General features: G+C 34.2%; 1 protein-coding gene across 2 annotated transcripts; it reads right to left on the bottom strand.

The window, feature by feature from the left end:
* Positions 1–3872: 3872 nt before the first annotated feature.
* Positions 3873–10784, bottom strand: LOC122582461 (RNA demethylase ALKBH10B). 2 transcript variants are annotated; one of them, XM_043754863.1, is made up of 8 exons: positions 9731–10784; positions 8969–9076; positions 8738–8856; positions 8530–8647; positions 6163–6282; positions 5943–6055; positions 5702–5856; positions 3873–4664 (listed from the first exon to the last, which is right to left on the bottom strand). In XM_043754863.1, exons 1-8 carry the CDS (start codon positions 10332–10334, stop codon positions 4142–4144), a joined length of 1860 nt encoding a protein of 619 aa, XP_043610798.1. In that variant the 5' UTR covers positions 10335–10784; the 3' UTR covers positions 3873–4141. The 2 variants fall into 2 exon arrangements, with proteins under 2 accessions (XP_043610798.1, XP_043610791.1); XM_043754856.1 differs by having other exon boundaries at positions 8969–9079.
* Between the last annotated feature and the right edge of the window lie 2481 nt (positions 10785–13265).

A 13265-nucleotide genomic window follows, 5' to 3' on the forward strand; every position in this document is an offset into this window, starting at 1 on the left:
TTGAAACACACTGAACCTCTAAAGTAGCTTGAGAACATCTTCGTCGTCTGATAAGAACCATATACGAACTTGTCTCAGCTAGAACGACTATCTTCGTGATGACATCAACTCTCAGTTAAACTAACTTCTTGATGACATCAGCACGAACTTAGATGTTATCTTCGTAAGAACTAAGTCTGCATGAAACGAAGTTTAAGTTCGTGAGAACAACTAACTTCGTAAGTGCAATCTAACTTCGTAAGAACAAAGGGTTAAGTTCGTTAGGTGAAAAGGGTTAAGTTCGTGAGGTGTTTTTGGCTATTTTGGGTTAAGTTCGTAAGGTGAAGACCTCATCTGTACGAAGTTAAGACTTAAGTTCGTAAGCACCACTAACTTCGTAAGTTAAATTCGTTTCCTATCTTCGTGAGATGAACTTAGAACGAATTTAAAGTTAAATTCGTTTCCTATCTTCGTGAGATGAACTTAGAACGAATTTAGCAGATCTGGTCGAATTCTTCATCAAAAACCTAATTTTCAGATCTCGTTTGAGGAAATATCATCCTCCAAAGCTTTGATACCACTTGTGAGTCCCTCGATGGCTATAGATCGCTCTCGAGATCGTCTAAGATTATGTCGTGAGTGCGGAATCCTCACGAGATAACTAGTTTGATTAGTAAACTGATATATCGCTAATTATCAAATAAATAATCAGCCGTATTGTGCTATCTTCGTTTCTATAAGCTATAGAACGAACTTAGGTGTCTGGAGTACTTGTATGTCGAACGTCTATCTCTTATCTTAGGGTATTCGTTCGTATATATATGTTTCAGGTCGACCTGGGCTTGTTGGGCTTTGTTCTTACGAACTTAGCTGCCAGCCCATCTAACGAAGTTAATCTTCGTTTGTACCAAACGAAGTTTATCTTCGTTTGCCTCTAACGAAGATATACCTTATCTTCGTTAGATGTAATACTTAGTTATATTCCTAAGTGTTTCATCTTAAGGAATCCTAACACATATTATGTTTGTACTTGTATATCACACAACAAACATCATACATAACACACACATATATATATAACTCCAAAACATGTAATCGATCATTACCAAAACATAAAGTCCATAATCTATCAATTACATATATAGATACGACATAAATTAACATAATGTCTCAATCTAAACGACATATCAAATCTAAGTTGCTGTTGTCACATCAACGTGCATCAACATGTTCTAATGATGTGATAAATGTTCAAATTTTAAGTGTTCGTGATGACTTTTTGTCACGAATCTTCACATATATACACAAGATTATATGGAATAAAATAAAGGGAAATAAAAATTTGAAACCATCGAACCGGACCGGCTCACATGGTAAGGTCTGGTTCGGTTTCGCAACATACTTGGTCTGATTTGGTTTAATATATCTTAAAGCTGGAAATATCGGTTTTGTTTGAGATTTAGTCAAAACCGGACCAAACGGTCCATGAACACCCCTACTAGTTACAAAGACATACAGTAATTACACATAACTATGTATAACATACAATGATAATTATGGGACCTTTCTATTATTGGCATAAAGTAAAAGATAATTAGGTTGTGAGTCATCAACCGCACTTTCGCACTTCAATGTGATTTTTACACTAAACTAATGTATTCATGCACGGAAATATTAACAAAAAGACAGTTTTGTCCCTCATTTATCCGCCTTTATTAGTAGTATTCACTCTGCAGCTACTTAAGCCGCTTACCAAAAAAAATAAGACGAAAATGGAGACGATCACCAAATAATCAAGAGAGAGAGAGAGAGAAATAATCCATTATAATTCATCATTTCATTATCTTGATTTGTTTTCAATAAATTATAAGCCCCTACTCGATAATGTTTTTACAATATAATCCACCATCGCCGTCCTTTCCTTGACGTACAATATCTCCTTTAATTTCCTTGCTACTATACCATCTGACCAAAGGCACCATCTATCCTACATGTGTGTACGTTCTTTTATGATAAGACAGAAAGTTAATGCAATAAAAGAAATATTAAAGGTATGGTTGATCATTATGTAAAAAAAAAATCAAAGAAAAAATTCTTTTTGGAAGATTAATAGAAAAGAGGAAAACGGGTCTTTTATGTAAGGAATCATACAAGGAGCGAATGGCTTTATTGTTAGTTGTTACCTATGGGTTTCATTATGCTAACGGAGAAAGAATACCATAAAAATAGAGGATCATTGTCGGACATAGGCGAGGTTGTCGAATATCCTGGGTTTAGCCACACATCGACAACGTGATAATCCCATCAACCCCAGGCGGTAGAGTTGTCGGTTTGTGTGTGTGTGAATTTGGTGTCTATATCTATACAACTGTAGTTATTCGGTGGGCTTGAGCTAGTTGAATCAAAATCATGTATAAAGATGATTCCAATGAGCGTTTGGAAGAAGAGAATGGGTTAACGTTAATTAGCTAGCTTTGATATAAATATAGATTTGTATATGTTAGGGTCTGTCAGTTTAAGTCTTGGCTAACCGGATAATGAGGATAGAAGAGTTATTGTTGCTTCAGAGAGGAAAGAAGATGAATTCCACAACTTTGAAAAGCAAAAGCGAGGGTTTAACATAAGGGTAAAATTGTCATTCTAAAAATGTTTCCGTAGATGAATAAAATTCATCATTGTAAAAATCAGCCTCCATTTTAAAACCTCCTGATCGGTGACGACTAACGGATCTAAAAATTTATACTATTAAGGTATACCCAAAAAAAAGTTGTTTTTAAAAATCAGTCAAATAGTGGATTTTTTGCTTAAAAACTTGTTACGGCTTTTTTGGTTCGGTAAACACTTTAGTCAAAATTCAAAAACTCCATAAAGATAAAAGGGGTTAACATTTTGGGCACTGCAAGTAGGGTGTTGATGGGTCGGGTTATTTGGGTTGGATTATTCGGTTTTTGCAAAATTATAAATCAATCCGTAACCCAGACTTCGAAGCTTTGGGTTATTTGGATTATTTAGGTTTGGGTTGTTTGGGTTCGGGTTTTTTTGGGTCGGGTTTTGGGTAACCCAAATAAAATGTGATTGATGAATTTACGTGCAACTTAAAAAGATTTGTTAGTTATGCAACATTGCAACAATGTCATTTCAATTTTAAAAATTGAAAAGAGTGGAAATACCTGCATATGGGTGAAATCTGTTATTTAGATTAACCAACTTTTATATCCAAAAGGGTTGAAACTTATGTAATTTTGTGTCTTTTGAATTCTTGAATGAAATGTTGGTTGTTTTCTCGTTAGTATTCAAGAATATATACTTTAAACAAATTTGATGTGTTATATTAGTATATGTAAAACAACAAACATCTTATTCGGGTTATTTGGGTTGATCCAAATTATTGAATTTTCACCCGTTACCCAAACCGATTAAGCTTTGGGTTATTTGGCTTAACCCAAATGACGACCTGTAAACCGAATAACCCAACCCATTTCACCCAAGCCCATTCGGGTTGGGTCGGGTTTTTTGGGTTTGGTTATTTTCTAACACCCTAACTGCAAGTGCATTTTCAGGGGGCTTTTTTAGATATTCATATTACTTGAGGGTTAAATTTGTAACTATCTTTATAATTTCTTTCTTTACTGTACATATATGGCCAATGTGGGATATGCACCAAAATTATTTAAGAGCTCACATTTAGTAACTTTTCATATAAAATTATTTTAAATTTTAACACTAATCTTTTTTCCCAAAAGGTGTACGCCATGTCGTCGCCACTAACTCATGATGATAAATTCAATAGCAATATAGCAGAGATAAAATGATGAGAATTCTGGGTACCCAACATTCACCTTTAAATATTCAATCAATGGGATTGAACAAAATAAGAGACTGCTATATCTGTATAGGCATAACCAAAGCGACGTGTAAATAGAGCTAAATTGAAATCCGTGTTCGTGTTCACGTAGTAAGACAACAAAAATAAACAAAGGATTCCAGAGCCAACTCTAGTATAACTCTTCCATCGCTCTGTTCTGCTCGTAGTATTAAGTCTCCCACTTCTGCACTTTTACATTTGCTTCAAACCCATTGCAGGTCAGCCTCTGGAGGAAATTCACCTCTTTGTTTGTCTCCCTAAGCAGCTCTTCTGCTCTAACTTGTCACTTTTGTGTCATCATGTTTCTGCCGCCGCCTTCTTACCACCATTTTCATCCAGATTTTCCACACTCTCTTTTGGGGATGTGGTATTCTCACCATTATCATGCTTTCCTGTACCATTCTCCTTTTCTGCAGTAGAGGGTTCCACAGATGCAGAATTGCCACCTGGAGGAAGGAAGACTCCAGTGCCAGGTGGAGCATGCTGCCTCAGAGGAGCAGCTGTCGCCCATCCTGAACCCACGGGTGCGGCCGGGAAAGCCATGGCTTGTGCACCAACAGCAGCTGGAACAAATATAGGCTGGATACCATTTGGAGGTGGTAAAACACCGGTTGTTGGAACTTGGACATAGTGCTTGGGCCCCACGTGATTTGGGGACCTACTAGGGGGAGATGCCCAGTGGGATGGGGGTGCTAGTGGAGCCAGTGTAGCTCTCCTAGGTTGCGACTTGGTCAATGTTACAAGTATGCGTTGTTTCCGAATCGAGGGAATGGCGTGTTTAGCGTAATCAGCAGATTTTCCTTCCATAACAAGCATTGATCTACAAACAAAAAAAATATGAAATTCACCAATTGGTATCACACAAGTGAGAATTGCATCAAGAACATGAAACGAGTTGGCCAGAGATGACCCAAAACACTTCTGTACAAAAGTTACAGATTTAGTGTCAAGTATGACTACAAAAACTATGTTATTTCAATAATCGTATTTGGCTTTCTGAACAAAATAATTAGAAGGTCGTGGGCTCTTAAAAGTGCTTTTTCAAAATATTTCAACCTGTTAGACCAATTTCCTTTTGGCTAACAGTTTGTATCTGTTCGACAAATCCACCCATACATAAAATATCTTATCCGGTGTCTTGTGATGTCTACTGGTCATAAAAACAGGTCCTAGTGCAGGAAGGTTGCCGCTCTAAAAGGTTTCATAAGGAAACATCTTTCTTGAGACAGGACGACTGTTTAATGGATGGTTTGCCATTGAGGGTCACCTAGACTTCTTCTATACTTGTATCAAAAGAAATCATTTAAAATCTATATACTAACTAAAGGTCACATTACACATAATGATGTATAAAGCAACAAATTGGCTCTATCCGATCTTTAAAAATGAAGCTTTGTATTGACATTTGAAATTAAACTCTATCTTGATTGAGAACACAGTTGGAGCATATAATTGGCTTAAGACATATTGAACCAAGTACTTGACTGAGTTTCACTTTTAAAATTGACTAATAACTGACAACATAATTGACTAGACTCAGAAATTTAAATCAAATCAAATGGTCCTTTTTTTCAAATGTTTAACTTACAAATAGTTTGTATGTTTGATACGAATCAAGGAATGGTAGCAGACTAGCAGGTATTCTAGAATACATGCTAAATATTTGAAACTTTTCCATATATGGTTGGATGATAGATAAAGCCAAGTATTAGAAACTTTTCCATATGCATTACATGAGTTGGTCAGTTGGGCATTATATTGAAACTAATTCTTACATACTATTTTTCTATAAACATGCTGAAAGAACCACTGACTAACAAATTTATGGGGAAAGAGAGAGACAGAGAGAGTGATTACCCAGGAGTGAGAGAGATCTTAACAGAACCCCTGTAATCCCCAGGATGATCGAATCCTATCACTCTACCAAAAGTCATGTCACATTCTGTCAAGAACAAAACACATACAGGCCTTCCATACCAATGTGGCCACAACTGAGGCTGCGAGTGGTCTCCCTACATACAAACTTCATCAGTGGACCAGCTCAGCCTAACATAATTACTAAGAATTGTAAGTGATAGGATTACTACTAAGTACTAACCTCATTGTAGATATCAATAATGCATGAGTCTGGCTTCACTGTCAGAATTTGCATGGTCATTAGCCTTTCAATAAATTCTTGAAACAAACTTGGAATGGGTTCTATTTTCCGATCTGAAAATGTCAACTATAGTTTAGTCACACATGAGATGGATGCAAATACACTTAATGGCATGATATTGCTTCTTGGGAAAGGCGATTTTCATGAACTATGCACATGCCTTTGGAGGGTTTACTAATGGCTTCATCATCAAAAGTAGTATCCACAACAGGTGAGCCAAATTGAATGATCTCTCTTCCATGACCTTTCATGGGTCTCTTTAGTAAAGTAAATGTTTGTCCTGTTTTATCAAATTGTTCAAAAACTTTAGAAATATAATGAAGAAAACAACAAAACACATATAAGAAGCAATAAATAAAAAGGCTTGGTCACCCATAGATTTGCATGTATAAAAGACAAAATGACAGATGAATATCAACTTAAAGATATGGCCCAACAGTAATTTATGAAAAAGGAAGATTAAAAAAAATATATAATAAGGTTTGGTTTTGAGAGGTCCATTGGCTCTCCAGTAACTTAATGGTCCCTAGTCGACTTTTGAGTCAATTGGCTATTTGGCTCTACAGTAACTTGGTCTCAAGAGATAAAACGCTATGTGCCTCTGTGGATGCGTAAATGAATTATTTATAATGAGGCAAACTAAGAAAACAAAAATAGTAGGTAACACCCAATGGCGTCTTCTATGGGTTTTGGGTCCCAATACTGTCTTCGACGGTGTTTGGGGGAGGTTGAGATGTAGACAGCCTTATCCCAACCTAAGGTAGAGAGGCTGCTTAGGTTCTACTTAAAGTAGAGGACTTGTATACTAATAATAGTCATTATTATCTAATATAAACACACTTGTTTAATAAATAGTACTTGTCTAATAAATAAGAGACTTTTAACACTTCTCCATATATAAAACATATACAAATTTGAGGTCTAAAATTACGATACAGATTGCCGCACATGTAACCAACTGCACACATTTAGCATTTTTATCGATCTTCTTATGGATTTATAGACCCTTTAGACCATATCACTAAATCTAAATCCAACCGAGAAGAACAGACCCATGCTATGTAAGAGTCATAAAAATGTCAGGATATTTATACTAAACTACACGTATTAGGTAACCCTTTAAATTTTCACTAGTTAACCTATACTATATCACGCAAAATTGTGATTACCATCAAGTGATCCTACGACTTAATGAGCTACAAAAGCAAAAGAACTTAAGAACTTGGACTGGCAAATTTGGCGTGAATCACATTTAGTTTATTTGACAATATCACGTCATACCAAAAATTCTGCGGTGATTACAATACATGGGCAAAAGGCCCTACAGATCTCCAAGCATATGGAAATGCAGCTCATTTAATTGCTTGGTTTTCCACCATTACTATTATAGTATTATATTCTAAAAAAAATGTAAGCATTATCCGTTTAATAGAAGGGATTCAACTCCATGCTTTTTTTTTCACAACGCACAGGCAAATTTGATCCGTTTGTACGGAAACTGGTCCATTTGGGTTGTATTTTCATGGCAACAACTCAAACAGGAAATATGTAACAAATTAGCTGATAACTAAATGGGTTAAATGGATCAAAACTTGCCTAATAACTAATTTAAAGAAATTACATTAATATTATAGTAATAGGGTGTTTGCAATCCTAATTAATATGTCAATGATAGAAGAATACATTAACTGGTGACGGATTGGTCCAAGTTGACCCACCTCATTAGATATGATCCGATTTTGACCCATTGCCGAAACCCATTCTCCCACAAAACTACTAATACCATTAGGGTTACCATAGTTGCATAGTCCTGAAGCTAATCAAGACATAATTGCTTTGGTCAATAGTCATGTAAACAGCATCACCGATACTAAGAGTATTAGTTCTTTTGTGTATTCAAAAACGTATTAACCATAGGTATTCCCTATTTAGCTAAACTAGATTCTGCAACTAAACCAATACAATCAAAACAAAACAAGTACGTAGGGAATTATAAAAGATTCAAATATTTTCTTTTTCTAAAGAACTCTATCCCATAGCCTGCCGCTTTGCAACGTTTAAACCAGGTAGATCACCACCTGAATCCACACCTTTACCAAACAATACTATAACCGCAATAGCCCAAAACTTAATCAGAAAGCTCAAGTAAGCATATATGTATGAAGTCCAGTGTAACTCTAATGCTTTATGTTCAAAGAATAGTATTCTACATGTAAAGACTGCTAACCTTGTATATGCTAGCCTATGTAAGAATTTCTATTAGAAATATCCCAACTATACGGATATTTCCCTTTAACAATTGGCACAATAAGAATAGATAAACACATGCAGGGATGCTAACTTGGATAAAGAGTTCAATATCACAAAAAACAACCGATAGGATTATATTCCATTCTGCTAATGAACTGAAGAAAGAACTAACAAACTTACAAAGGCGTGCAGATGTGTAAGTAACATTAAAAAGCTCATAACTCGAAGAAAAATAATGTAATGAACTTTCATCCATCTATAGTAATGTGTGACTTGCCTTGAAATTGTCCCCGTTTTCCTGCACCCCTCAGATCATTTACCAAGCTAACCATCTTCTTAACTCCAGAACCATCAAATAATTCTTCATACATTTTCAGTCCATCAACCACATTAACCTACACACAGAAACCATTAAATTAAACACGGAAATTAATTCCAGGTTTACATATCTTCTTCAATAAGTTGACGAGGCAGTGTAATATTACCGTTTTTCCATCTGTCGTCTCAGTAGCAACAAAAGTTTTTGAAATAGCTAAAATATTTGGCTTCTGCTGCGGAGTTTCCATAGAAGATAAATTATTCTCCAAATGTGCATTAGCGCATCCTACATCAGATAAATGCCACAATGAAGCAAAGATTATATAGAATTTATAAAAACATTAAAAGAGAAATAAATTAAAGAACGGTATGTTTGGTAAAACAAAATTCATTGGCACCTTTTGAGTTGGGATTTTCTTTCACCTCACATTCTAGACCCTCGGACAAAGCTGATTTCAAGTCCATGCTCTTAGCATTGTTGTCTATTTGAGATTTTGAGTTTAAACCTGCTATAAATGATTCGAATGTAGTCATTATCTGGTTACATCATGGCATAGCTTTCAACATCTTCCAAGTAAATAAGGCTCATTTTTAGAATCTCAGTATTAGAAATCATCTATGACAAAATGGTTGTTCCAAAAGTACCTCACGTTGCTTCATAAACAATACAGTTAATTTCAGGTAGTGCATAATCACTGTGTGTTAAAAACAGTAAAAATGCTTTTAATTATCACAAGATATGCATTTGGGGACCACCTTGCTTCAAAACTTAACATCTATGTAGAATCTTGATAGTTACAAAAACTTCAAGCAACTTCAAGTTCAAGATGGATTTGGGGGAAAAAAACAAATTTCATTTCTATAACTGAAAAGGGACACAAATATAACATAATAAACTTAGCCAAATAGCTTCCAAGAACATGAATGCATATGTGTGTGTGCTCAAATCCTTGTCTTGGACCACAAGCCAACATTTAATCAATATTAACACTAGATACTTGAATACTAAAAGAAGAAATTAGCAACAACAAAAAAATGGCACTTTTGTATGTCATTCACAAAGATAGTTTTAAATATCATCACTAAATTGGCATACAGAAATATTAGCACTTAATACATATAATAAAAAGAAATGAAGCATAACCCAACTCATATCTTACCAGCATTATACTTGGAAAGTTCAAATTTTTCATTAGATTTTGGAACTTCAATCACAACATTTCGGGGACTCTTAAATTCAACACTCGAATTATAGCCATCTTTCAAAGGTATCTCAACTCTATGACCCTGCCCATGCCCATTTCCGTGCCTAAACCCAACACCACTCGATTTCTTATACTCTTTCCCTGATCCCACACCCTTCACCGGCTCATAAACCCCACCACCACCGCCCCCACGACGCTGTGGCTGTTGCTGTTGTTGCCGCCTCCACGTCACCTGCTGCAACGCGTTAAACACCTCAGCCACCGAAAAATACTGTTGCATATGCAACACAGGGTTCCAATTACACCTCCTTTGTTGTATAGACCCTATCACCCCATCATACTCCCCTTGTTCACCTACACTCTTCAAATGATGACACAACGAATCGATAATCGCATTCGCAGCAGCAAATTCCCCCCTTAACCACATTAAAAACCCATCCCTTTCATCCCCATACCACCCCGTCCCACTCCCTGCGACGGTCGGCATAACCGCACCGCCACTCGGATACTGCATTTTATCAGATATCACCATATTCCCTGGTTGCATTGCCATATACATTAATTTAAATCAATTATATATATCTAATCTAATAATAGATATAATTTTTAAATATATGTATCAATTGTAACTAAACACTACCTACTTATATATCTATATCTATATCTATATATATAATAAATCAAATGATGAGTTGTGATAAATTAGTAGCTAAATTCCAGATCTAACAGAATTACGTGAATAATAATAATAAAAGCAAAATTAGTGATTAGATCGAACAAAATTTAAAGAAAAATGTGTACGGAATTCAGCAATGTAAAGAAAGATGTAGGTAAATTTTATGTGTTTTTTTTTTTTTGTTTTGTTTAGATCTAATATAGAAATAGAATAAAATAAAAAAAAGGTGTGAAATTGAGAGGTTTTGTAGTGTGTGTGTGTGTGTGTGAATTTAGGGTTGGAGGTGAAGAACGAGTTTTTTGGGGAAGAAGTAAATGTGTGAGTGTGTATATATATATGGCTTATGGAACACGCGCATATATATGTATGTATAGGTTATATAGAGATAGAGGAGATGGATATATGTATATTTGTACGTAGACAGTGTGAAGGAGAGAGTGAGTGAGTGTGAGAGGGGGGATGGATGGAATATTCTGAGGATGAAAAGTGTGTGATTTCTTACATTAAGGGTAGAAAGTGTAAATATAATTTAGTAATACAACGATAAGTTAGGTGATGGATTTATTTAGGGAGTAATATTATGTTATTAAGTAACATGATCTTGAGATTACATGAAGTAATACATTAAATATGTAGGGTGAGTACGGTTCGGTTTGGGTCGGTTTTTTACTAAAACCGAAAACCGAATTGCCAAAAACCGAACCGTTATAATTCGGTTTTTGAAAACTAAAACCATTGGGTTTTGGTTTTTCGGTTTTAATCGGTTTTTAACCACTTATGGTTTTGGTCAAATTGAATTTGAAAAGTTTATAAGTTTATACCCTATAATTACACCGTAATTAATTTCAACAAATTTTCAAAACAATATTAGTAACAATAACACTACAACAATGACAACAAATCCATAAAAGTAAGTTGTACAAACTTCAAATAAACTTTATATGTAACTATTTATATGTTTTACGCGTTGTTAGTTATACAATTATTAAAGCAAATTATTATGTTGTGTATTTTCACTTAAAACATATAAATGATATTATTATATACACCTAAAAATGCAAATATATTAGCATATTTACCAAAAATTAATAATAAAATGATATAAATATAAAATAAAGTAAACAATATATATTTTTGGTTCGGTTCGGTTTTTATGGTTTGGTTTTTCATTAGAAACCAAAACCGAACCATACTTTTCGGTTTTTAGAAAACCAAAACCAATGGTTTTTGGTTTTTTCGGTTTTCATGGTTTTTTTGGTTTTCGGTTCGGTTGTTCCTTACCCCTATGTACGGGCATCAAGCCTAAGAAAGTATAATTAGTTGTTTTATATTGGCTTAATTTAGTTACTTATTTATTTAAACTCAGTAAAAAACAAAAATGAAACTTGAAAAAATTGTTGTTGGATCCAACAACTAAGTTTTCCTTTAAAATTGATGCCTTGAATTGAACCGACTTCTCACATCTGATTTGTTGCTGAAACGCAACATACCTATTGTCTCACCCACTTGTTCCCTGTGTAATAATCATGACAAGATATCGGAACATTTGTTCTTGAAATGCACCCTTGTTGATCATTTTAGGAGCTTCTTTATGTCTTGGTCCAAGCTCACGTAATAAAACCCAACAACATCATAGGACTATATGAACTTCATAAAGACCCCTGCATGATTCTAGAAAGTAAAAATCCTTCAACCCGATTGTTCTCACTTATCATTGGGTAATTTGGAAGGCCATAAATGATTATATCTTTCTGAACAAAGTCCAACTCTGTGCTACTCTACCAAAATTTAAGACTCTTAGCTTCGTGTGGTTATTAACCAAAGGCCCAAAACTCGAAATTTGGTTAAAGCGGTGTAGTTTCAATTTCCAATCTTATCGTCTGTATAGTTATTGGCATTATCTTTCAATATTCATATTTGTACTGCTAGCCTCTTATTCAATCGTATAATGTTTATAGTCAATCCGTATAATGTACGAGTATTAAGACTATGGAGTTTATAATATATAAAAAAAACTTTTTATAAATAGTCATAAGCCAATAAATAAAAGCTTGACCAAACATTTCCTTAATTGGATGTATTGATGTTAAACAAAAAGAATCAGATTTAAATATAATAATTTAAAATAACAAAGGAAATGTCCAAAAGAATTACAAAGATACTTAGATTATCACATTCACATCCAATTAAAAAAACATTCATTGATTTATTTTCAATATCTAATAAAAAACTTAAATTTAACATCCAAATAAAAAATTTAATTCATCTACTCAGTATTATTAGTAACTTTGACTTAAGCATTTGATTCCACTAATGTTAATCATGTTTGTCTAGTTTAACACAAGATATCATCAATAGTGAGAGAGGGTAAAAAATATTAATTCGGCCCCTTACTTCAGAGATTTTTTTTAACGAGTCTTCTTAAGGACTCAAACTCTTTTGGTATCATAGGAGTTCTAAACTAGACTTTGGTGCTCTAAGTTTGTGTTTAGTAACATATCTATATCTATATTACTTTAAAAATATTTCTATCTTTTTTATATCAAAAGTTAACATTTTTTTCGTATACGATATTACCATTAATAAATCAATTTACACAACAAATTTTTTATGTTTAAAGATATTTCCAAATTATACATCATCGTATTTACATCAATTATTTATATCACCGGATGCTGCCATCGTTACTAACAACCATTGTCGTCATCATCACATCACCACCGTCACATTGCACGAGTTTGTTATATAATTCGGAGATGATTACTTAATTAGTGTTTTGCTAGTAATTTGTTGATTTTATATATATCTCCACCT

Source organism: Erigeron canadensis, chromosome 1 (genome assembly GCF_010389155.1).
Source record: "Erigeron canadensis isolate Cc75 chromosome 1, C_canadensis_v1, whole genome shotgun sequence".
NCBI classification, from domain to species: domain Eukaryota; kingdom Viridiplantae; phylum Streptophyta; class Magnoliopsida; order Asterales; family Asteraceae; genus Erigeron; species Erigeron canadensis.

Bases quoted from the DNA above. Each gene is read 5' to 3' on its own strand.
- LOC122582461 (XM_043754856.1), bottom strand. From the start codon at position 10,334: ATGTATATGGCAATGCAACCAGGGAATATGGTGATATCTGATAAAATG. The intron at 9,080-9,730 runs GTAAGATATGAG...AATCATTTATAG, and splicing joins ACTTTCCAAGTATAATGCTG to CAGGTTTAAACTCAAAATCT. The intron at 6,283-8,529 runs GCAAGTCACACA...TTGATAAAACAG, and splicing joins AAAACGGGGACAATTTCAAG to GACAAACATTTACTTTACTA.